The 23,631-nt window shown below is 44.3% G+C and overlaps 2 protein-coding genes across 2 annotated transcripts in view; one reads left to right on the top strand and one right to left on the bottom strand.

The window, feature by feature from the left end:
- The window catches only part of LOC139764861 (solute carrier family 2, facilitated glucose transporter member 3-like), a 252,485-nt gene that overhangs the window by 50,761 nt on the left and 178,093 nt on the right, over nucleotides 1-23,631 (top strand). The window contains exon 2 of the mRNA XM_071691879.1: nucleotides 2,153-2,206. The gene's annotated coding sequence lies outside the window, so the exon portion shown is untranslated. The remainder of the gene's footprint in view (nucleotides 1-2,152; nucleotides 2,207-23,631) is intronic.
- LOC139764860 (uncharacterized) lies at nucleotides 469-7,401 on the bottom strand. Its single transcript, XM_071691875.1, has 4 exons — nucleotides 5,430-7,401; nucleotides 4,819-5,072; nucleotides 3,692-3,808; nucleotides 469-1,246 (listed from the first exon to the last, which is right to left on the bottom strand). Exons 1-4 carry the CDS (start codon nucleotides 6,973-6,975, stop codon nucleotides 869-871), a joined length of 2,295 nt encoding a protein of 764 aa, XP_071547976.1. The 5' UTR covers nucleotides 6,976-7,401; the 3' UTR covers nucleotides 469-868.

Raw genomic sequence — 23,631 nt, 5'->3', positions numbered from 1 at the left:
GACACTAAACCCCCTAGTGTTCTGGTTAACGTTGCCGGCTATAAATCACGCGTGAACCCACCAGGGTTCGAATCCTAGACAGGGCCCATGGGCATCCGGCTCAAGGCCAACCCAGCATTTCATCCCCCCTCTCAGGACTGGTCGACAGCCGGGTACCAGGGACAGAATGGTATAGATACCCATGCAATACCTTTAAAAGAAAACGTAGAACTAAATAAAACAGATTTTGTGGGTGTCTAGATATGAGTGTGTTCGGATGCGAGGGAGTCCGGTTCATAATGGTCAGTTATGTGGGTGTTCGGATATGGTGTCCGACTGAGATCGGTCGATTTTTTTCACTAATAATGATAATCCACGGTTTATTGAATATAGGTAAACAAAAAAAATAAACATGAGATATAACGGAACTTAAAGGCCATATTAGTTACTAAATAACTTATCATGATACAGCTTTAGAGCAAGGTGTGTGTGTGTGTGTGTGCATAACAAGGAACATCAGGTCTCCATGTTCTTGACAGTATTTAGTTCTTGTTACATAAACCTAGATGGGAGATTGTGCAGTTGATGTCATGAAACATACTGGAGTAAGGTATAGAAAGCTTTGTCAGGCATGACTTCCAGAGCATGTATCAAAATCCTTCGTCCATTGTGTATTAGTTTCAGTCACAAAAAAGTGTAAAGTTAGTTTTTGTTGGGTGTATATCGTTCAGGAGAACTCAGGTTTTGCCCGTCGACGCTCTAGCTAATGTTCCTCTGTTAGGCAAGACCCCTAGAACATATGTCAAAATACTTCGTCTACTGTGTCTTATTGTCTGGCACAAGAGGTGTGAAGATAGTTTTTTGTTGGCTGTACGTCTTTCAAGAGATCTCAGGAGCCGCCGTCGACTCCCTGGCTAGCGTTCCTCTGTCTGTTGCTCCCCACTACCATGGTGCTCCAAAAGGCCACAAGGCACACCAGCAGAAGCAGAGGAACCAGGCGGGAACGCATGATCTGTAAGGCTCGCTGGGCGGACGTGTACCTGGGCGCGGGCTTGGCGCCTCCGACGTGGACGATATTCCCGGCGACGGGTACGTCGAACTTCTGGACGAACACGTGGAACAGTATGATGACGAAAAGCGTGCAGATGCAGAGGAAGAACCACACGTCAATCAGCTTGACGTATGCTGTCTTAGGCAGGGAGGAGGATGTCTGGTTGAAGAGCGTGTACAGCACCAACAGCGTCGTCAGGCTCACTGGCAGGCGGACCTAGGGAGGGGAACACTTAAGGGTCATTACACTGGGTGTTAGTTCTCTGTGCATTTGGAGTGGAGTTGAGTGAGTGCTCAGGCTGTATTAATACAAGAGTTTTCGAATCTTGGTGTGAGAGGGTTCAAATGTTGAAGAGGGCGACGAGGGAGTGAAGAGTATGGTCGGAATGCTTTGGAAGTCGCTGGTTTAGATGATGAGTGCAGAAAAGAGTGTCATGTGCTAAGAGAGAAATGCTTGTTTGGAAGACTTGCTTTTTGAGAAACAGACTTGGTTGAGCAAGGGTTTCGGGTCACCAACGGCCGTTTATAGACTGTATACTAATCGACAAACATGCGAAGAAGAGGTTGTTGGTTGTGAACGTCTCGAGAGAGTCGGCAGGTTGAAAGTCTTGATTATTCTCTTGTTGGAGACAAATATGAACGTTTCCGTTGGGAATATAGGAGGAAATGACGTAGGTGAAAAGATGAATGAGCTTTGGAAAAAATGGCCAGAGAGATTCCAGGAGAGACTGAGAAGGGATTGGAAGGTAATGTAAGAAGACAGCATGTGTGTGGGTGGTAAGTGGAGGGTGTGGTATCATGGTATAGGAAAAAGTAGTGAGTGATAGGATAAGGAGGTAAAGTATTTAGTGAAACAGAGAGAGAAGTATAGACGGCTTTTGTAGGTAAGAAGTGCCAGTTATTCGGAGGAGTACAAGAAAAAGCTTTGCATCATGGCAATTGGACAGATAGTCGAAGGATTGTACAAAATTAGAAATATTAGAAAGTACAGAGAACACTCAATTTATGACCTCTTTGAGAGGTGTATGGACATAAAGTTCTAAGGAGGGTCATTTTTTTTTACCTATCTTTATTATTTTCTTATTACCTTAGCATCTAATTTTATTCACCTTTCCATCTGTAGGTGCTGCCCTCATCAGACAGTTGGACATTCAGTGTGGTCGACTTATGGAAAAAGGTTAGTGAGGACTATATTAGGTGATAGGAAGAGGGATGTAGTTTGTCTGGAACGAGACAGGATATAAAACAAGAGAGCAATGTTGAGCAGGATTATGAAAGGAGAGTAGGTAGGGAAAGCCTTACGTAAAGAGAAGTGTGGCATCTGTTTGTGGATCAGTTGCTGGCAAAGGCTGAAAATACTAAGCACTTTGAAATTTCAATACGAAATCGATTGGGGTGTTCCCTTTGGTTTATTTTGAATATTTCTCATTATTATTATTATCATTATTATTATTATTATTACTATTATTAAGACTATAGTTTGCTTCCCTTTTGTACCTGTTTTGAATACAGTAGTAGATGACGATTTTGTAGTAGATTGAATACAGTAGTACATTACTATTCTGTATTAGTGGTACATGTGTTGTACTGATTACAGTACTACGTTACCAGTCTGCAGTAGTGCTGAATATATGACCATTCTGTTGCACACATTTGAGCCCTGGGCAGGGCATATTTTGACGTGACGACGGTAAGTTCTTCGTGTGTGACCACTGTGTAAGTACAAGGGATTTTCCGCGATGATATCAGGAATTCCGTATGGAATGTGATGCCGCATGTGTTCCACTGAAGGTGTCTGAAAGTCAAACTGCCCAAACCCATGGTTGTACCGGGTTTTATGATACTGCTTTCTGCAGTGTTTTGAAAGACGGGCTGCCTATATCCTTATGCTAAACCAGCCATTCCATTCCTGCTTTTAGCTCTGATTTCTCAGCTGGTTTTAGTTTTGAGAGATAAACTTTCTTTGAAAGTTAAACTGCCTATGAAAGATGAACTGGCCACGGAAGATAAATTGCCGCCTGTGAAAGATAAATCGGCCAGATTGACAATTTTCAACTGCGTTGTGCTCGAGACCAGAGGCCTCATTGCATGGGTTGGGTTACCCCTTCCTCACACACTGGTTGTAGGAGGACAGGGTTTTGGCCGTTTTGAAGACGTTGATTTTATGGTTATATATAAAGTAGGGTTTGCGTGTAGCGATGTTGGAATAGGTAGGGGATGGCGGACGAGTATTTCACGCATCAGGAGCATTTCACTGTCAGGGAACATTGAAAAGAAAAAAAAAAAAAAACAGCTGAACCTGAGTACCATTTACCAGCAAGTTCAATTGTTTTTATGTCAAAAGTTTGAAGGTTTATATCTGTAGTGCGCGTAAGGATTGTGTGTGGCCTTCCCTACGTATACAATGTGACAGTCGCGAATGCGTGATTGAGAGACGAGTTTAGGGGAACACGTAATGGTTGGTGGGGACAACTAGGGTGGTATGCCATATGAAGTACCTAACGGTTGGTGTAGACAACTTAACAGTTAGACACCTGAACCACCTGGTTGCAGTAGACAACTTGGATGATAGGGTAAACACTTGAGAACCACCTAATGGTTGATTAAACAGCTGTGTTGATGAACTAGACAGAATCCATTGTTTGGTACAACTTATTAGTACCTGCATGAGAGCGAGGTCGAGGTGTAGTGTGGAGTAGCCAATAGCCACCAACATCATGGTAGGGATGAAGACTGACATGACTGTTGTCATGGGTTGACGTGTAAGCAGAAACTCCACCTGCCGGACCAGAGACTTGATCAGGCAGGAACCGCAAGACATGTTTAGGGACTAAAAACATGATTAGGACCTACATGATTAGGGTCGACAACACATGATTGCGACCCTCAGGGCATGATTACAACCAAATAGACATGATTAGGGCCTGCAAGACAAGATTACGACTTACAGCATATTGTTACAACCTACAACACCCATGTTGTACATAGATACTAGAGTTATACAACTAGTAATTGACTTTTATCATTCACAAACACACTATCCTGGATAGGGACTGTTTATCTGGCTCTGCTCAGCACCAGAGAGGATAGTGTGAACTTCTCATGATATACATGTGTGTGTAAGGTTAGGTTAGGTAATGTCAGGGGATTGGAGACGGGGAATTATATAATCACCTGTTCGATAGTCGGGGCTGGATGATTGGTGCCATGTGCTATGGCCCATATATCATCTCGAACACCGTCTTGTCCAAGGGAGGAAGGGAGGGAATGAGGGTAATCAGTAAGAACGTATTGTGTCTTTGTAGTTCAATCAGGCTTCAGTCTCTCAAGAGGCGTGGATGATTCATAACCCTGGCAACAAGGGCCACACTGTTTGTGACGCCCCCATTCTTTTACAAATTACTGTTTCTTATAAAACTAAATTCCGAATTCCTAGTCATTGAATTTTAGATCTAATAACAGTGGTAGAAGTGATGTGGCATGCATCTTAACACAGCTGCTAATCATGACTAAAACACCCTAACTAATTCTGAGACGATTACCACTGGGTTTCCTGTACACCAGAGGCAACGCAGCATGTATGTTTGTGAAAGCTCGTCACAAATTGAGTCCAGGCAAGATGAACTCCGCTATAGGTTCAGCACAGCGGGAGGAATCTCGTCCAGTGAAGCAGTACCCGCCCAAAGATGGTTTGTGCCAAAGTTACCATGTCGAGAGTAGATTATATTTAAGTAATGCATGAGAATGCCCACCCCCACTGTGATAATCAGATACGACACACTGACATACTTTCATTGTGGAGTCTGAGGTCATATGGACCCTGAATCCACCGACGGTGTAGGAAGCCAGGATCTCCTCCCCGCGGTAGGCAACGCTGATGTTGGCGAAGCCGACGAAGTCTCTGATGGTGGCAGCAGGATGCATTGCCAGCAGACACCGCTGTGTGTCGAACGGATAGTAGAACATGTTGAAGACGCACACGAACCTCCCGGTGTAATGGCTACTCAAATGCAACAAGCCAGAGCTGCTTGGGTACACCCAGTCTGCAGTAATGGAGTGCTGTGGCTCAACGTCTATCCGTAGTAAAGACAAAATTTATATCATTTGTATATAGAAAAAAATGTATATAGCCTATTCAAAAATGTCTCTTAACCTCTTAACAGCATAATGGTCTTTGGCTTATGATAGCGAGGTCACTGACCCGATCCTTTAGGGTCAGGTTCAGAAGCCGTGCCAATATTGAAAGCAATAATTATTTATGTATTTCATGATTAGTGGGTAAGTATATTGATCATTTCCTACACTAGTTTATCTGAGAAATGAATTGGGATCAACTCTCTTAGGGGCAGAATCTCTGTGTATGAGATACACCTTTTAACTTATCTGTGGTCAAATCTTACCCATCTTCGCTTGGTTGATGTCTGGCGGGAGGGCCTCTCCTTTCTTGTCCACAGTCATAAACGCCTTCAGGAACTTAGCTTGGCCGCTCATGACATTTGAGAACTCCAAGATCGGACGCCACAGTCGCTCCATTTCATCCTTTGTTATTGCGGAAGTTTTCCTGTGAAGATTTCTGTACGTGATTCTGAAGTCCTGCCAGTACAGGTGAGTGTAGAACTCGATACTGACGGCGTTCTGGGTGTCTTTGATCTGCACGAACCTGAGTACCTCGATGTGGGCCACCAGAAGAAGGGGTTGGCCCTTGGTGTTGTTCTTGGGCAACTTATGCCGACGGTAGTTTTCGGGAATGGTAATTGTGCCACAGTCCTCCTCGTCCGACTGGTCCACACAGTCGTCGAGGGTGTCGCAACGGCTCAGTCGCGAGATACAGTCCCCGTTGGAACACATGAACTGGTCGTCCTCACAGGTGGACAAGCCCGTGGTTATGGTACTGCCCACTGGATGGTCACAGACAGGCCTCATCAGTTGCCAGTGGTGGGTGCCGATGGGATATAAGCCACTAGGAGCCGGTGGAAGTTTGGCGACAACCTGGCTCTCCTCTGAATCGAACAGATTCCAAGTTCCGTCGGGGGAGCGGTACATGTTATAACCGTAGAGGCCATGGAAGAACGGTGTGCCGTTCTTGGAGTCGAGGATCTCGAAGGACCTCATGTACCCTGCGGGGAAACACAGGCCCCTGAGTAGCATGAAGCTTGAGGGCCTCGCCTCGCAGGGGAAACACCTGAGGCTTTTGCTGGTGCAACTCTCTGGGTACCACATCCCTGATACTTGTATCATACTGACGCAGTTTGTGTTCGGTGCGTTGGCGTCTTTCCTCTCGAAGAAAGTCTCGACTGTGTCGTTGGTGGCGAGGCTCCGCCAGACGCCCTCTTCTGCCTCGTCCGTCACTCCGAGCCACAGGAAGTAAGTGCAGGAGTCCACGAAGGTCTGGCCTCTTCTGTGTAGTTCGGAGTTACTTGCTGCAGAGTCTGGGGTGTACATAACAGACCCCGTCCTTTGGCAGAAGCTGGCGGCATCAGAGAATGCAAGGTTTGCAGGAATTATGATATATTGTTGAAGGTCCTGGCAGAAGGTCTCCATGCTGACGTCCTCGGTGGCGACGTTGAAGAAGTCACCATCATGGACGTCAGAGGATAATATATTTCCATGATGTTGTCTGCTACAGGTGGCCATTCCTTGTATCTCCTGATGTGGTAGTGGCCGGTCCCAGATGTTATACTGGGCCATACGACCCCGGAACATTTCTGTGGCGATGAACCCGCCCCCCACAGCGTCCTGCTCCTGGCCAAGCACCACCGTACCGTTGAAGGTTACCTCCAACCTCGAGGACGACACTTGACCTCTGTACTTGAGGTCACCGTCGATATATATGGCGTACTTGCCAGAGGTGAAGACGTGGCAGTAGTGTTGCCAGGTGTGCATCACTCGCGGGTTCTTGAACTCTCTGAAGCTCCACTGTATGTTGCTCTGGTAGAAACCCAACATAGTCTCGCCCTGGAAAACTGTCAACAAGAAGGGATGACGGAAATCATCAGGCTGGAATCCTAAGTATGTGAAAACATCTTTGTTATAACCTTATGGAAATAAATGCATGGACTGGAAGTTGTGCTGTCGCAAGTCTTAGAGGAGGGTGCCTTAGAGTGTACTTTAGTGCTTGATCGACTGTTAAGTCTCTGTCTTAATATCCAGGCTCGTCCTTGTTCATGGAAACGCGCCTTGGTTCAGTCCATTGTACGAAAAGAGACTGTTTTAGACCATCTAACTATTGCCCCATTCCTGTCACTCCTGCCGTATTTAGTCTCCGAAACTCTTTTACTCCCATTTTCTGAAGCACTTTGAACCCCACTCCCTATTTCAGAACACCATCGTGGCTTTCTGTATGCAGAGTTCTACTGGTGACCTTCTCTTTAATGTGAATGATTTCATTTTGGTGACCCCCCCCCCCCCCCCCGGTAAGGTTGAATGGTAAAGGGGAAAAATATAATAAAGAACACTGAAGAAATGTACTTTAGTATATTCTAGGTCTTGTGGTCTCCTCAAGAAGATAAATGAAATACCGGAGGGGGATTTCTGATTCATTGTTTCATCCACCTGTTCATGAGACTCGAAGTTTTTTCTTTTGTAAGGATGAAACTGCGGGAAATATGGGTGTTCTCTGTCACACGAGTCATGCTTACTTGGACGTTTTTGTTATGTGCACGTCCCGTTCTTGTTTAAGTATGTTAATATATTTCTTGTGGCCGTTGTATAAGGGAGATAAGAGTTAGGCGCCAAGGTGATGTGTATGTAAGAGTTTCCCCTACCCTATGCACCGTTTTCTTCTTTAAGATTTTGTACCTATTTTCTGTAATTTTCTCCCCCCCCCCCCCTCACGCCCCTTCATTCTTCACTTGATTCTCCCTCTCTCCTGCCATCTCTGTACTTCACCATAGATAGGATACAGTGACCTAACATCACTTGTCGTAGACGTAGAGTACATACATAAGCAAGTACGGAGGACTTGAAGCGACAAAAAGGTGCCTTTATAGTGTAATAGGAAATCTTACAACGAACAGAGAATGCTTTTTGTAAGAATGGAGGACATATAACGAATAAGGAGTATTATAGCGAACATAGTACTAAAACAGAATTGGAACGCTAAATCAACTTGTATTTTCAGCCGAATGCCGAGGAATCTATTTATTACGTTGCGCGAAGCAGTTCAGTGGATACACTATTGATTATGATTGCGGTTCATTGTAGACTTGGGAACACCTAATGTGGCCTGATACAGCCATCACAAACTTGTGCTTCCATAACGTGTGTGGATAATAGCGAACAAAAGTATGCCGGATGACTGTAGTTGTGTTATAACGAAGTATATGATCAGGGGAGTAGAGTTCATTCATAACGAATGAATATAGGTCCTGTTTTATCTCACTAATGAGGTGATGGTCAAATCACTCACCCCAGCTGATGATCTCATTAAAGCAACTGACCTCATGTGACCCCTACGTGACCTCTGACGTGACAATACTTGTACCGGCGCTGGGAGACAAGACCTTAGCTCCGGGTGGTCAGTGATTCTCTCTTGACGTGAGGGCCTGTGTTCGTTCATCTTGCCTGTCGTAGATAACCAGTGCAGGAGCCGCTTGGAACAGTCAGATAAACCCATTGGCTTTTGACAGGAGGTATTAACTCCTGCCACAAGGCCCCGCATGTTACTCAGGACTCATTTTCCACGCTAGGACCAGCCTGTACGTCTCCTGCACCGCCAGTAGCCAGTCCTTCCGTTGAGCTACATTGATACACAGACCACACAGACCCAAGCGAGGTGGTCTGGCCATATATACAGATACAAAGACCACACAGACTCAGGGGCCAAGCGAGGTGGTCTTACCTTATTCCTCTCTCTCTCTCTCTCTCTCTCTCTCTCTCTCTCTCTCTCTCTCTCTCTCTCTCTCTCTCTCTCTCTCTCTCTCTCTCCACAAAGAAGAGAGACCCTTGATAAGAAAACCCAAGTGGCCATATTGGCCAAAAAGGAGGAAAAGCCTTTTACTCGTACTTACTGTTGTCCTGTGTCGCCCTATGACGTACTCACAAAGGCCCAGTGTGTTGATGTTCGTGGCAGACTCAGCGTAGGAGAGGTGGAAGACCTCCTTGACCATCTCGGTGTGCAGGACGCGGTAGCAGACGGTGAAGGAGTCGGTGACGGCGGGGTTCGAAGCGTGGAACCGCCACAGGTCATACCTGATGTACGCGTCCAGGCGAGGGGGCGCCCACATGTCGTCCTGCAGCAAGAACACCCGTACGCCGCTGCCTGGCGTAAGATGACTCGGTTTAAACAATAGTTCTGCGGGCGAATGATTGTTAAATGCATGTCACATTAAGCTCCTGCTGCTATAAGTGGGTATAGCATCTGTAAAGCATGCTGCATTTGTTTAGGATTCTGTTAAGTGTGTAGTATGCTGTATCGTATGGCACTCTGTAAGTGTATATATTAATGCATATATGTACAGCATGCTGTATCTGCACAGCTTCCTATAGACATAGCATGCTATACCTGTTCTCCTGAAGACAGCAACATCAGGTGAACGGGTGATGTACGGAAATTATTTCCTCGTGATTTTAACCTCTCAGGTTCAACCATCAGTCACATGCTCATCTCATCTTGACAATTCATCCTTTACAGATTTATACTTTTAATAGATTTATACGTCTAATACTTATGATTAGAAAACCCCTCAAAGAAAAAAGATGTAAATCAGTTGTAATTTATACTTCTAGTATCTATAGTTCACCCCCTAAAAGAGGATATATGTGTCAGAGGTGGATGGAACGAGAAGTGGGAGACCAAATTGGAGGTGGAAGGATGGAGTGAAAAAGATTTTGAGCGATCGGGGCCTGAACATGCGGAAGGGTGAAAGGCATGCAAGGAATAGAGTGAATTGGAACGATGTGGAATACCGGGATCGACGTGCTGTCAATGGATTGAACCAGGGCATGTGAAGCGTCTGGGGTAAACCATGGAAAGTTGTGTGGGGCCTGGATGTGGAAAGAGAGCTGTGGTTTCGGTGCATTATACATGACAGCTAGAGACTGAATGTGAACGAATGTGGCCTTTGTTGTCTTTTCCTAGCGCTACCTCGTGCACATAAGGGGGGAGGGGGTTGTTATTTCATGTGTGGCGGGGTGGCGATGGGAATGAATAAAGGCAGACACTGTGAATTATATACATGTTTAGATATGTATATGTCTGTGTGTATATATATATATGTGTACGTTCAGATGTATAGGTATGTATATTTGCGTGTGTGGACGTGTATGTATATACATATGTATGTGGGTGGGTTTGGGCCATTCTCTCGTCTGTTTCCTTGCGCTACCTCGCTAACGCGGGAGACAGCGACAAAGCAAATAAAATAATATGAAATGAAAAAAGATATATATATATATATATATATATATATATATATATATATATATATATATATATATATATATATATATATATGTATATATATATATATATTCTTTTTTTTTTAAACTATTCGCCATTTCCCTCGTTAGCGAGGTAGCGTTAAGAACAGAGGACTGGGCCTTTGTGGGATATCCTCACCTGGCCCTCCTCTGTTCCTCCTTTTGGAAAAAAAAAAAAAAGAGAGGGGAGGATTTCCAGCCCCCCGCTCCCTCCCCTTTTAGTCGTCTTCTACGACACGCAGGGAATACGTGGGAAGTATTCTTAATCCCCTATCCCCAGGGATAATATATATATATATATATATATATATATATATATATATATATATATATATATATATATATATATATATATATATATATCCCTGGGGATAGGGGATGAAGAATACTTCCCACGTATTCCCTGCGTGTCGTAGAAGGCGACTAAAAGGGGAGGGAGCAGGAGGCTGGAAATCCTCCCCTCTCGTTTTTTTTTTTTTCTTTCTTTTTTTAATTTTCCAAAAGAAGGAACAGAGGGGGGCCAGGTGAGGATATTCCACAAAGGCCCAGTCCTCTGTTCTTAACGCTACCTCGCTAATGCGGGAAATGGCGGATAGTTTAAAAGAAAAGAAAGATATATATATATAGGGTGGGGGAGGGGGCGAAAATCCTGGGAGCCTTGAAGAATGTGTGGAAGTCGAGAACATTATCTCGGAAAGCAAAAATGGGTATGTTGGAAGGAATAGTGGTTCCAACAATGTTGTATGGTTGCGAGGCGTGGGCTATGGATAGAGTTGTGCGCAGGAGGGTGGATGTGCTGGAAATGAGATGTTTGTGGACAATGTGTGGTGTGAGGTGGTTTAATCGAGTAAGTAATGTAAGGGTAAGAGAGATGTGTGGAAATAAAAAGAGCGTGGTTGAGAGAGCAGAAGAGGGTGTTTTGAAATGGTTTGGGCACATGGAGAGAATGAGTGAGGAAAGATTGACCAAGAGGATATATGTGTCGGAGATGGAGGGAACGAGGAGAAGTGGGAGACCGAATTGGAGGTGGAAAGATGGAGTGAAAAAGATTTTGTGTGATCGGGGCCTGAAAATGCAGGAGGGTGAAAGGAGGGCAAGGAATAGAGTGAATTGGATCGATGTGGTATGCCGGGGATGACGTGCTGTCTGTGGATTGAATCAAGGCATGTGAAGCGTCTGGGGTAAACCATGGAAAGATGTGTGGGGCCTGGATGTGGAAAGGGAGCTGTGGTTTCGGGCATTATTGCATGACAGCTAGAGACTGAGTAAGAACGAATGGGGCCTTTGTTGTCTTTTCCTAGTGCTACCTCGCACACATGAGGGGGGAGGGGGATGGTATTCCATGTGTGGCGAGGTGGCGATGGGAATGAATAAAGGCAGACAGTGTGAATTGTGTGCATGGGTATATATGTATGTGTCTGTGTGTGTATATATATGTGTACATTGAGATGTATAGGTATGTTTATATGCGTGTGTGGACGTGTATGTATATACATTGTGTATGGGGGTGGGTTGGGCCATTTCTTTCGTCTGTTTCCTTGCGCTACCTCGCAAACGCGGGAGACAGCGACAAAGCAAAATAGATAGAAATATATAAATATATATATTTTTTTTTGCTTTGTCGCTGTCTCCCGCGCCTGCGAGGTAGCGCAAGGAAACAGACGAAAGAAATGGCCCAACCCACCCCCACCCACATGCACACACACACACGACCACACACGCAAACATACACACCCACACATCCCAACGTACTCACTTATATACACACACAGACACACACATATACACACATGCACACAATTCACACTGTCTGCCCCTACTAACCCCCATCGCCACCCCGCCACACACGGAATAACATCCCCCTCCCCTCTCATGTGCTCGAGGCAGCGCCAGGAAAAGACAACAAAGACCCCATTCGCTCACACTGTCTCCAGCTGTCATGCAATAATGCCCGAAACCACAGCTCCCTTTCCACATCCAGGCCCCACAAAACTTTCCATGGTTTACCCCAGACGCTTCACATGCCCTGATTCAATCCATTGACAGCACGTCGACCCCGGTATACCACATCGATCCAATTCACTCTATTCCTTGCCCGTCTTTCACCCTCTTGCATGTTCAGGCCCCGATCACTCAAAATCTTTTTCACTCCATCTTTCCACCTCCAATTTGGTCTCCCACTTCTCCTCGTTCCCTCCACCTCTGACACATATATCCTCTTTGTCAATCTTTCCTCACTCATTCTCTCCATGTGCCCAAACCATTTCAAAACACCCTCTTCTGCTCTCTCAACCACTCTCTTTTTAGTTCCACACATCTCTCTTACCCTTACATTACTTACTCGATCAAACCACCTCACTCCACATATTGTCCTCAAACATCTCATTTCCAGCACATCCACCCTCCTGCGCACAACTCTATCCATAGCCCACGCCTCGCAACCATACAACATTGTTAGAACCACTATTCCTTCAAACATAGCCATTTTTGCTTTCCGAGATAATGTTCTCGACTTCCACACATTCTTCAAGTGTAGGAAGAGAGGAAAGTGATTGGTTCTCAGTGAATGTAGGTTTGCGGCAGGGGTGTGTGATGTCTCCATGGTTGTTTAATTTGTTTATGGATGGGGTTGTTAGGGAGGTGAATGCAAGAGTTTTGGAAAGAGGGGCAAGTATGAAGTCTGTTGGGGATGAGAGAGCTTGGAAAGCGAGTCAGTTGTTGTTCGCTGATGATACAGCGCTGGTGGCTGATTCATGTGAGAAACTGCAGAAAGTGGTGACTGAGTTTGGTAAAGTGTGTGAAAGAAGAAAGTTAAGAGTAAATGTGAATAAGAGCAAGGTTATTAGGTACAGTAGGGTTGAGGGTCAAGTCAATTGGGAGGTAAGTTTGAATGGAGAAAAACTGGAGGAAGTAAAGTGTTTTAGATATCTGGGAGTGGATCTGGCAGCTGATGGAACCATGGAAGCGGAAGTAAATCATAGGGTGGGGAAGGGGGCGAAAATCCTGGGAGCCTTGAAGAATGTGTGGAAGTCGAGAACATTATCTCTGAAAGCAAAAATGGGTATGTTTGAAGGAATAGTGGTTCCAACAATGTTGTATGGTTGCGAGGCGTGGGCTATGGATAGAGTTGTGCGCAGGAGGATGGATGTGCTGGAAATGAGATGTTTGAGGACAATGTGTGGTGTGAGGTGGTTTGGTCGAGTAAGGAACGTAAGGGTAAGAGAGATGTGTGGAAATAAAAAGAGCGTGGTTGATAGAGCAGAAGAGGGTGTTTTGAAATGGTTTGGGCACGTGGAGAGAATGAGTGAGGAAAGATTGACCAAGAGGATATATGTGTCGGAGGTGGAGGGAACGAGGAGAAGTGGGAGACCAAATTGGAGGTGGAAAGATGGAGTGAAAAAGATTTTGTGTGATCGGGGCCTGAACATGCAGGAGGGTGAAAGGAGGGCAAGGAATAGAGTGAATTGGATCGATGTGGTATACCGGGGTTGACGTGCTGTCAGTGGATTGAATCAGGGTATGCGAAGCGTCTGGGGTAAACCATGGAAAGCTGTGTAGGTATGTATATTTGCGTGTGTGGACGTGTATGTATATACATGTGTATGGGGGTGGGTTGGGCCGTTTCTTTCGTCTGTTTCCTTGCGCTACCTCGCAAACGCGGGAGACAGCGACAAAGCAAAGAAAAAAAAAGCACAAAATAAAAAAAAATATATATATATATATATATATATATATATATATATATATATATATATATATATATATATATATATATATCATGGCTTATATCAAGGTCAAAAATAGGGTGAGGTTGTCCAAACCCTGACCTGGTTGCAAGTGACAAGTCTTCAACAAACAGACCTATTGTGTTCGATTTGACTTGCGACCATTCAGACCCACATGGCTCCCTGCAGGAAGTGTGATCTATGACCTGCTATTATCCCCATCTATGATGCCTCTCAAAGGAAGACCCCTCAGTGACCCTAGGACGTCTTCGTGGTTCAGAGGGTACTAAGATGTCACTACGTCACGCCTGTTATCCAGTTCACTACTTTAGAATTGAGTATGAATATCCTCTCAACATACGTTCGCTTTTGATGTAGTACTATCGATAGTTGGCTCGTTACCACATTCACATTGACAGTTATGACCAGAGTGCATCTTTCTTGAAAGGTCTATTTATAGATGGGAGAAAAGGCAAGGTGGTTACCGAGAAGGATGTGGAAGGATATAGTGGTGGAGGCTCTGGGGTACCGGGGCGTAAACATTCAGGAGGGTAAGAGGCTTGCATGGGATAGAATGAGAGTGAATCTGCGTGGTATATGGGAGGCAATGTGCTGCCATGTGTGCTGGATCAGGGTGTATGAAACTGTGAGAAAGTCAAGTGACTAGTCTGTAGGGCTTTAACTATGGACGTAGAGTCGTGCAAGTGGCGGGGGGATGGGGGTGTTTACAAGAGTTTGCGTTTGCCTGCCTGATTTGACCAAACAGAATCATGCAAAACACTAGTCACCATTTTGTGATCACGGAGACATATTTGCAGAAGCAAATGTCAATAAAATCGAAGGGTAGTGTGAGCCAACACAATTTATGAGAATCATAAGCGAACATAATTATCGTATCTGAACTTCAGTAAGACGTTGATGAAATATTGAGAACATTTATTACTGACCCTAATTTTGACGTCAGGACATCCACGAGTTTGCTTCCAAGCAGCAAGAAGCACATCAAGGCTGGCCCGGGTCGCTTGTCAATATTAGCACTCCACTATCACAGTTTTGACCAAACAGTGAGGCTCAGCCTGTCATGGTCACAGGTAATAAACGCGCCTCGAACATAAAATGAAGAAGAATGTTTGCCAGTTATGTCAGGGCCACAAATAGTAAAGACATTGAATGTCTCTTTTTTCATCAGTTGTTTTTAAGGAAAATTAGGAAAATTCTGCGAGTGACCAACCGTATCTCTCGTGTCTCTATCCGTCTGTGTCCTGTAGTTTTACAGAACCTTACGTCACGTCGTCCTCTGAGAGCTTACATAGGGCCATCATCGTAATGGGTTCCGCAAGGCCATAATCATATATTATCAATGACTGCTCACCGCGATAATGAGAGGGAGTATCTGTGGCTCGTCATGATGAATGATGCACGGTGCGTCACGGTGAATGGCAGGTCAGTAAGGAATGGGTAGTGCCATTCATCATGTAGGCTTGGTTATTGGTGGTGCAATATCCCTTGACACTACCCACCTGCTGCCAATATTACTAGGTATTGATACGAGTCTTAACTAATGTTGGTGTCAGGCTCCACCCAATACCACAGTTACCAGGTACCACAACCACAGATACTGCTGCACCACTACCTAATTCATTTTTTTTTTTTTTGTGCCGCTGTCTCCCGCGTTTGCGAGGTAGCGCAAGGAAACAGACGAAAGAAATGGCCCAACCCACCCCCATACACATGTATATACATACGTCCACACACGCAAATATACATACCTACACAGCTTTCCATGGTTTACCCCAGACGCTTCACATGCCCCGATTCAATCCACTGACAGCACGTCAACCCCGGTATACCACATCGCTCCAATTCACTCTATTCCTTGCCCTCCTTTCACCCTCCTGCATGTTCAGGCCCCGATCACACAAAATCTTTTTCACTCCATCTTTCCACCTCCAATTTGGTCTCCCTCTTCTCCTCGTTCCCTCCACCTCCGACACATATATCCTTTTGGTCAATCTTTCCTCACTCATTCTCTCCATGTGCCCAAACCATTTCAAAACACCCTCTTCTGCTCTCTCAACCACGCTCTTTTTATTTCCACACATCTCTCTTACCCTTACGTTACTTACTCGATCAAACCACCTCACACCACACATTGTCCTCAAACATCTCATTTCCAGCACATCCATCCTCCTGCGCACAACTCTATCCATAGCCCACGCCTCGCAACCATACAACATTGTTGGAACCACTATTCCTTCAAACATACCCATTTTTGCTTTCCGAGATAATGTTCTCGACTTCCACACATTCTTCAAGGCTCCCAGAATTTTCGCCCCCTCCCCCACCCTATGATCCACTTCCGCTTCCATGGTTCCATCCGCTGCCAGATCCACTCCCAGATATCTAAAACACTTCACTTCCTCCAGTTTTTCTCCATTCAAACTCACCTCCCAATTGACTTGACCCTCAACCCTACTGTACCTAATAACCTTGCTCTTATTCACATTTACTCTTAACTTTCTTCTTTCACACACTTTACCAAACTCAGTCACCAGCTTCTGCAGTTTCTCACATGAATCAGCCACCAGCGCTGTATCATCAGCGAACAACTGACTCACTTCCCAAGCTCTCTCATATATATATATATATATATATATATATATATATATATATATATATATATATGAATGTGGCCTTTTTGTCCGTTTTGCTGGCGCTACCTCGCAGAAGCAGGGGATAGCGAAGTTGTTTCCTTTGGGGCGGGGTGGTGCCGTCCCTCCCAAGCGGATCCGGTAGGACAAAAACATTTATGTTCCCTCGCATAGTTTTTGCCAAGACTGCACGCTATAGATCTTGAATGTTTTACATAGTTGGAAATTCGCCTGTAAAGGATGTAGAATTAGGCAGATAGATAGCTATATATTTGGGGATGTCTGAGAAATGAGCGTGGATGATATAGGGTGAAATGTGTAATGTTGATGAGGCTTGAGTACACGAATCTTGCTCGATAAAAAATTATGCATTAACTCTACTAAACCTATTGAATAATTATAAGGAACTAATATAGCGTAATGACCTGTTTGTAGTATACGGGGGAGCAAGTTCTGCACGCGATGATGGGTCCGTCTGTTAACCAGAGGGGTGGAGTGAGTGGACGGGGTTGTACGCCTACTGTGTCTACCCTCTGAGAATGTAGGACGAGATGAAGAGGCGTTGTAGATGAGGGGACGCGGAAAATACAACTTGGGGCGGGGGTCTTAGATGATATTCTTTCTCTCTCTCTCTCTCTCTCTCTCTCTCTCTCTCTCTCTCTCTCTCTCTCTCTCTCTCTCTCTCTCTCTCTCTCTCTCTCTAAAAAGTCCTGAAACATGGGTTCATCTTACGTATATCTTTCTTGGGTTCCTGACGACTTTCCCCATCTTCAGTGGTGGGTGTTTCTGGCTTCACCACTTAACGCAGTGAGCATGCGAAGCAGCACTTAGAAAGCCCAAACTATCTCTGACGGTCCAAAATGCCCAAAGAGTCAAGTAGAATGAAATTACATAAGGTCTTGTTTTGATAACAGGGAATATTTTACGTCGTAGAAGTTATGGATCATTAACAGGAAAGATTTGATCCTTATATGGATCCCAGCTCACTTCCGAGATCCTTTTGTTACCACATACCGACAGAATTCGACCTTGAAGCAGTTCTTTGTGTCTCTTTTGCGGGTATATTCACTTTTTGCGCCGTGCGTGAGTTGGCTGCTCACTTGTCTCTTCCATTAGCTAATCCTTTAAGGTAATGAGCGAGCCGCTGCTTCCATTAATCACCATGTGGCCGTTGGTAACTCGAGGATGGATCGTTACGATGAATATTGTTGCGAAATCAAAATTGAATTTGATTTATTTCAAGATCATTTTCACCATCATCACTTGTGGTTGGGATGCATATTTCGTACTCCAGTTCAGTACTGTTTTAAATTGTTTCGATTCTTACTACACACTTTCAAGCCATCATTATCAAGTTGATTTCAAGTCTCTCTGGAGATGCCATGTTTTGTATCTTTTGGACGACGCAACCACAACAATGATCAGAGCTTGAGACGGTTTTTTACCTGTGTTGAGGCAGAGGGAGAGGTGAACGATGAGTAGAGGCGTCCACTTGGGTGTTAGGTCGGGCTGTCTGGGGCAGGTGGCGTGCCACGCTCTCATTGCTCGTCTGGTCGTCTGATGCACCTGGTCAAGACTGCCTGGCCCACACACCTGCCTAGCTCCTTGTCCACAGCCACCTGCTGTATCACGCGCACGAGTCTGTATTGACGAACTTTTGACCAAACAAACACGCTCCCCTGTGGAGAGGTGGCGGATGAGGGAGGGTCTGACGGTCTATGACCAGATTATCTGCTGGAGGACATGGCAGTACATGGGAAGGAAAGATAACACAAGACTTGATGGTCAGTGACCAGGTTATTGTTATATCCTCAGGCATGAGCATTCCAAGATCTTGGTGTTGGAAATGTTACAGGAGGAGGGGAACGCTGGAGGAGAAAGATGAAAGGCGTGCAAGGAAGAGAGTGAATTGGAACGATGTGGTATACCGGGCTCGACGCGCTATCATTGGATTGAACCAAGACATGTGAAGCGTCTGGGGTAAACCATGGAAAGTTTTGTGAGGCCTGGATGTGGAAAGGGAGCTGTGGTTTCGGTGTATTACACATGACAGCTAGGGTCTGAGTGTGGACGAATGTGGCCTTTATTGTCCTTTCTTAGCGCTACCTAGCGCGCACGCGGCGAGAGGGGGTGTCATTTCATGTGTGGCGGGGTGGCGGCGAAATGGATGAAGGCAGCATGTATGAATATGTGCATGTGAATATATGTATATGTCTGTGTATGTATATGTATGTATACGTTGAAATGTATAGGTATGTATATGTGCGTGTGTGGGCGTTTAGGTATATAAATGTGTATGTGGGTGGGTTGGGCCATTCATTCCTTGTGCTACCCCGCTAACACGGGAGACAGCAACAAAGTATAATAGATAAATAAATGATATATATATATATATATATATATATATATATATATATATATATATATATATATATATATATATATATATATATATATAATGTTTCGTATGGTAACTGATGGACCCCTAATAAGAAATTAGGCTTGGTCCAGCCTTAGTGTACAACTGCAAGAGGGGAACCACTTGAGATGGCCTTTACTTGTGTTGAGGCAGAGGGAGAGGTGTCCGTTTGGGTGTTACGTTGGGCACTCTGGGGCAGGTGGCATGCCAGGGCGTCATGCCCGCCTGGTTGTCTGAGGCAGCTGGTTTCGGCTGAATGACCAGCTAACAACCACCTGCCCGGAACCCCTTCTTCACCACCTGAACTGCACAACGCGCGGCAGTCTATACTGATGAGTTGTTGAGTGTGCAACACAAGAGACGCCCTCCATTTTGGGAGGAAGTACATGGAGACGCAGATTAAGTAAGATCTGATCGAAGTCAGCGACAGGATATATAACGATTAACCGATACAGAGGGCGTCTACCCACCCACCACTCTCTCCGGCTCACCATCCTGCTGGAAGAAACCTATGAATGGAGAATCTCATTTTAGAGAGAGACGATACTGTTACAGAGATTATATTGGACAGAATGAATAGAAAACATACACTGGAGAAGAAACGCTTTTAAGCACCGTCATTCTTACTCAAGATGACTGAAACTACACTCCCCAGAAACGTACGAGTCACTCTTTCTCGTATGTGTTAAGAGCACAACTACCATTCACAATTCACGGTAAAAGTTACCATTTAAATCACTTTATACAACCGTACTTCAATCTGATGCTTGAAGGTTAAAACTAAACATTAAGTTCTTTCGCCATTTCTCCTGGGAAAGTTCTCGAATGGAGATATTTGTGATGTTTTAGTTACAACACATATCTTCTCTGTCCATATCTCAAAGCTTGCTCCACTGTACATGTGTATATATGTACATATATATATATATATATATATATATATATATATATATATATATATATATATATATATATATATATATATATATATATGGATAGGGGAGAAAGAATACTTCCCACGTATTCCCTGCGTGTCGTAGAAGGCGACTAAAAGGGGAAGGGAGCGGGGGGCTGGAAATCCTCCCCTCTCGTTTTTTTTTTTTTTTTTTTTTTTTTCTTTTCCAAAAGAAGGAACAGAGAAGAGGTCCAGGTGAGGATATTCCCTTAAAGGCCCAGTCCTCTGTTCTTGACGCTACCTCGCTATCGCGGGAAATGGCGAATAGTATGAAAAAAAAAAAAAAAAAAAAAAAAATATATATATATATATATATATATATATATATATATATATATATATATATATATATATATATATAAATATATATATATATATATATATATTTTCCCTGGGGATAGGGGAGAAAGAATACTTCCCACGTATTCCCTGCGTGTCGTAGAAGGCGACTAAAAGGGAAGGGAGCGGGGGGCTGGAAATCCTCCCCTCTCAGTTTTTTTTTTTAATTTTCCAAAAGAAGGAACAGAGAAGGGGGCCAGGTGAGGATGTTCCCTCAAAGGTCCAGTCCTCTGTTCTTAACGCTACCTTGCTAACGCGGGAAATGGCGAATAGTATTTAAAAAAAAAAAAAAAAAAAAAAAATATATATATATATATATATATATATATATATATATATATATATATATATATATATATATATATATATATATTCATACATCCTAGCCTGAGACAGATACCCATTTTATCGACTAACCCTTAGGGGTGGATGAAGAGCTGGGTTGACTGTGGACCGATTGCCGCAACCAGGATTCGAACCTATGCGGTCGACCCTGGGCTGCCCGTCACGGTCAGGAACGCTAACCGCTACGAGGAAATATTACCACACACAAACGTCGTTAATCGATCACCACGCAAGTACTGGCGGTCCTAACTTCCTGTGTACCTACTGATACCTACAAATTGTCTCCATTAATAAGAACACTGCAATATGTGGGAAGTGCTACTTCTCAGTCTCCAGCACCCTACGATGTGTGTCCTTCTCCCATTTGTATAATATAGGGGGAGAGTTACACACACACACACACACACATATATATATATATATATATATATATATATATATATATATATATATATATATATATATATATATATATATAATCATATCTTTGACTCTACTACTACTACTAATGATGATAACAAAAGTAATACTGCTAATAATGACCCCTACATCAGAAAATGGGACGTACAGAAGCTTCTCTACAGAGGTACGTACGCGTCCTTCAAACTACACCCATATGTACACGTCTCTCTCTCTCTCTCTCTCTCTCTCTCTCTCTCTCTCTCTCTCTCTCTCTCTCTCTCTCTCTCTCTCTCTCTCTCTCTTTCTCTTCTTCTTCTTCTTCTTCTTCTTCTTCTTCTTCTTCTTCTTCTGGTGTCATTTTCGGACACCGCCCCCATGAACTGAGCTAGCTCCTTCCTGTTGTTTATTTCTATGAGCGACCAGCCATACAAGGAATACCGTTATGCTAATAGCCTTGCTGTTATTCACATTTACTCTCAGCTTTCTTCTCTCACCCACTTTACCAATCTCAGTCTCCAACTTCTGCAGTTTCTCACCCGAATCAGCCACCAGCGATGTATCATCAGCGAACAACAATTGACTCACTTCCTAAGCCCTCTCATCCCCAACAGACTGCATACTTGCCCTTCTCTCCAAGATTCTTGCATTCACCTCCCTAACAACCCCATCCATAAACAAATTAAACAACCATGGAGAGACATCACACACCCCTGCCGCAAACCGACATTCACTGGGAACCAATCACTTTCCTCTCTTCCTACTTGCACACATGCCTTACATCCTCGATAAAAGCTTTTCACTGCTTCTAGCAACCTACCTCCCACACCATATATTCTTAATACCTTCCACAGAGCATCTCTATCAACTCTTATCATATGCCTTCTCCAGATCCATAAATGCTACTTACAGATCCATCTGCTTTTCTAAGTATTTCTCACACACATTCTTCAAAGCAAACACTTGATCCACACATCCTCTACCATTTATGAAACCACAGTGCTCCTCCCCATATATATATATATATATATATATATATATATATATATATATATATATATATATATATATATATATATATATATAAGCTGATAACCACGAGGAAAATGAAACACGATAAGTTCCCAAGTGCACTTTCGTGTAATGATCACATCGTCAGGGGAGCAGTGTGTCCACAAATATGCAGTGGGGGTGGAGGTGAGCTGTGGGCAAGTTTTGTCAGAGAGTTAGGGGAAGTTTTGGGTTTGGTCGCTGCTTTCTCGGCGGGAAGCATGAATATTTAAATGGGCGTGAGGTCAAGTCATGCGTGTTGAACACTTGGGGCGACTTGTGAAAAAGTTGCTGCTATGATGGGTGGGGAGTCGCGTGTGTGTGTGTTTGTTTTTTTCTATGCGTATGTTCAAGGATACACGGGCGACGCGGAAGAGTAGAGTCAGGAGTGACCTGATGACAGCCAGTGGCCTGTACTGCACGAACTGCCACTAGTAACGAGCAACTCATGTACCTGACCTGAGCTCAAGTGAATATCTGGGGAACCTGAAGCCCCGTCTCTTGCATGGCCGACGCTTTTGAGGAGGATAATGAACGCATACTGGAAAAAAAAAAATTTTTTTGCCGTTTTCTTTTGTGCTTAATGCATGGTACCTTGTCACATTTTCTCGTAGCATATGCAGACTTTCTGTCTGGTTGTCAGCTATGATTGCTTCTCGCATGACTTACTCATCATGCAAGCATTGGTTGCCTTTCTTCTTTCCTTATTCTTTTGCATGCTCCTTCTTTCTCATGGCAATCCCGGGGAACCCTCCAGCAAACCTCCTTCCGAATTCTTCACGTCCCAAAGCCTTCCCTTTCCCCGTACGTTTAAAGGATCAGGGATTACTGCGCGTCATCTTACATTTGTGTATGACTGAATTGCACTTCTGGGTTTCTCTGTTCTCTATGTGAATTTCGCCATTCTAATATTTCTTGGAGATTTATGCAGAGACAGATGACTCAGATGAACCATCGAGGTCATATGATTTATGAATTCATCTTGTCTCGTGTTTGTTATTCTCTTCAGTTTTCGAGGGCGACAATATGCTATGTACGTCTGTTACCTGAACAACAAACAATGGAACTTGGGCGAGTTCAAGAACCCGCGAGTGATGCACACCTGGCAACACTACTGCCACGTCTTCACCTCTGGCAAGTACGCCATATATATCGACGGTGACCTCAAGTACAGAGGTCAAGTGTCGTCCTCGAGGTTGGAAGTGACCTTCAACGGTACGGTGGTGCTTGGCCAGGAGCAGGACGCTGTGGGGGGCGGGTTCATCGCCACAGAAATGTTCCGGGGTCGTATGGCCCAGT

This window comes from Panulirus ornatus, chromosome 51 (assembly GCF_036320965.1).
Source record: "Panulirus ornatus isolate Po-2019 chromosome 51, ASM3632096v1, whole genome shotgun sequence".
Taxonomy (NCBI): domain Eukaryota; kingdom Metazoa; phylum Arthropoda; class Malacostraca; order Decapoda; family Palinuridae; genus Panulirus; species Panulirus ornatus.
This window is presented reverse-complemented; position numbering and strand designations above follow the sequence as displayed.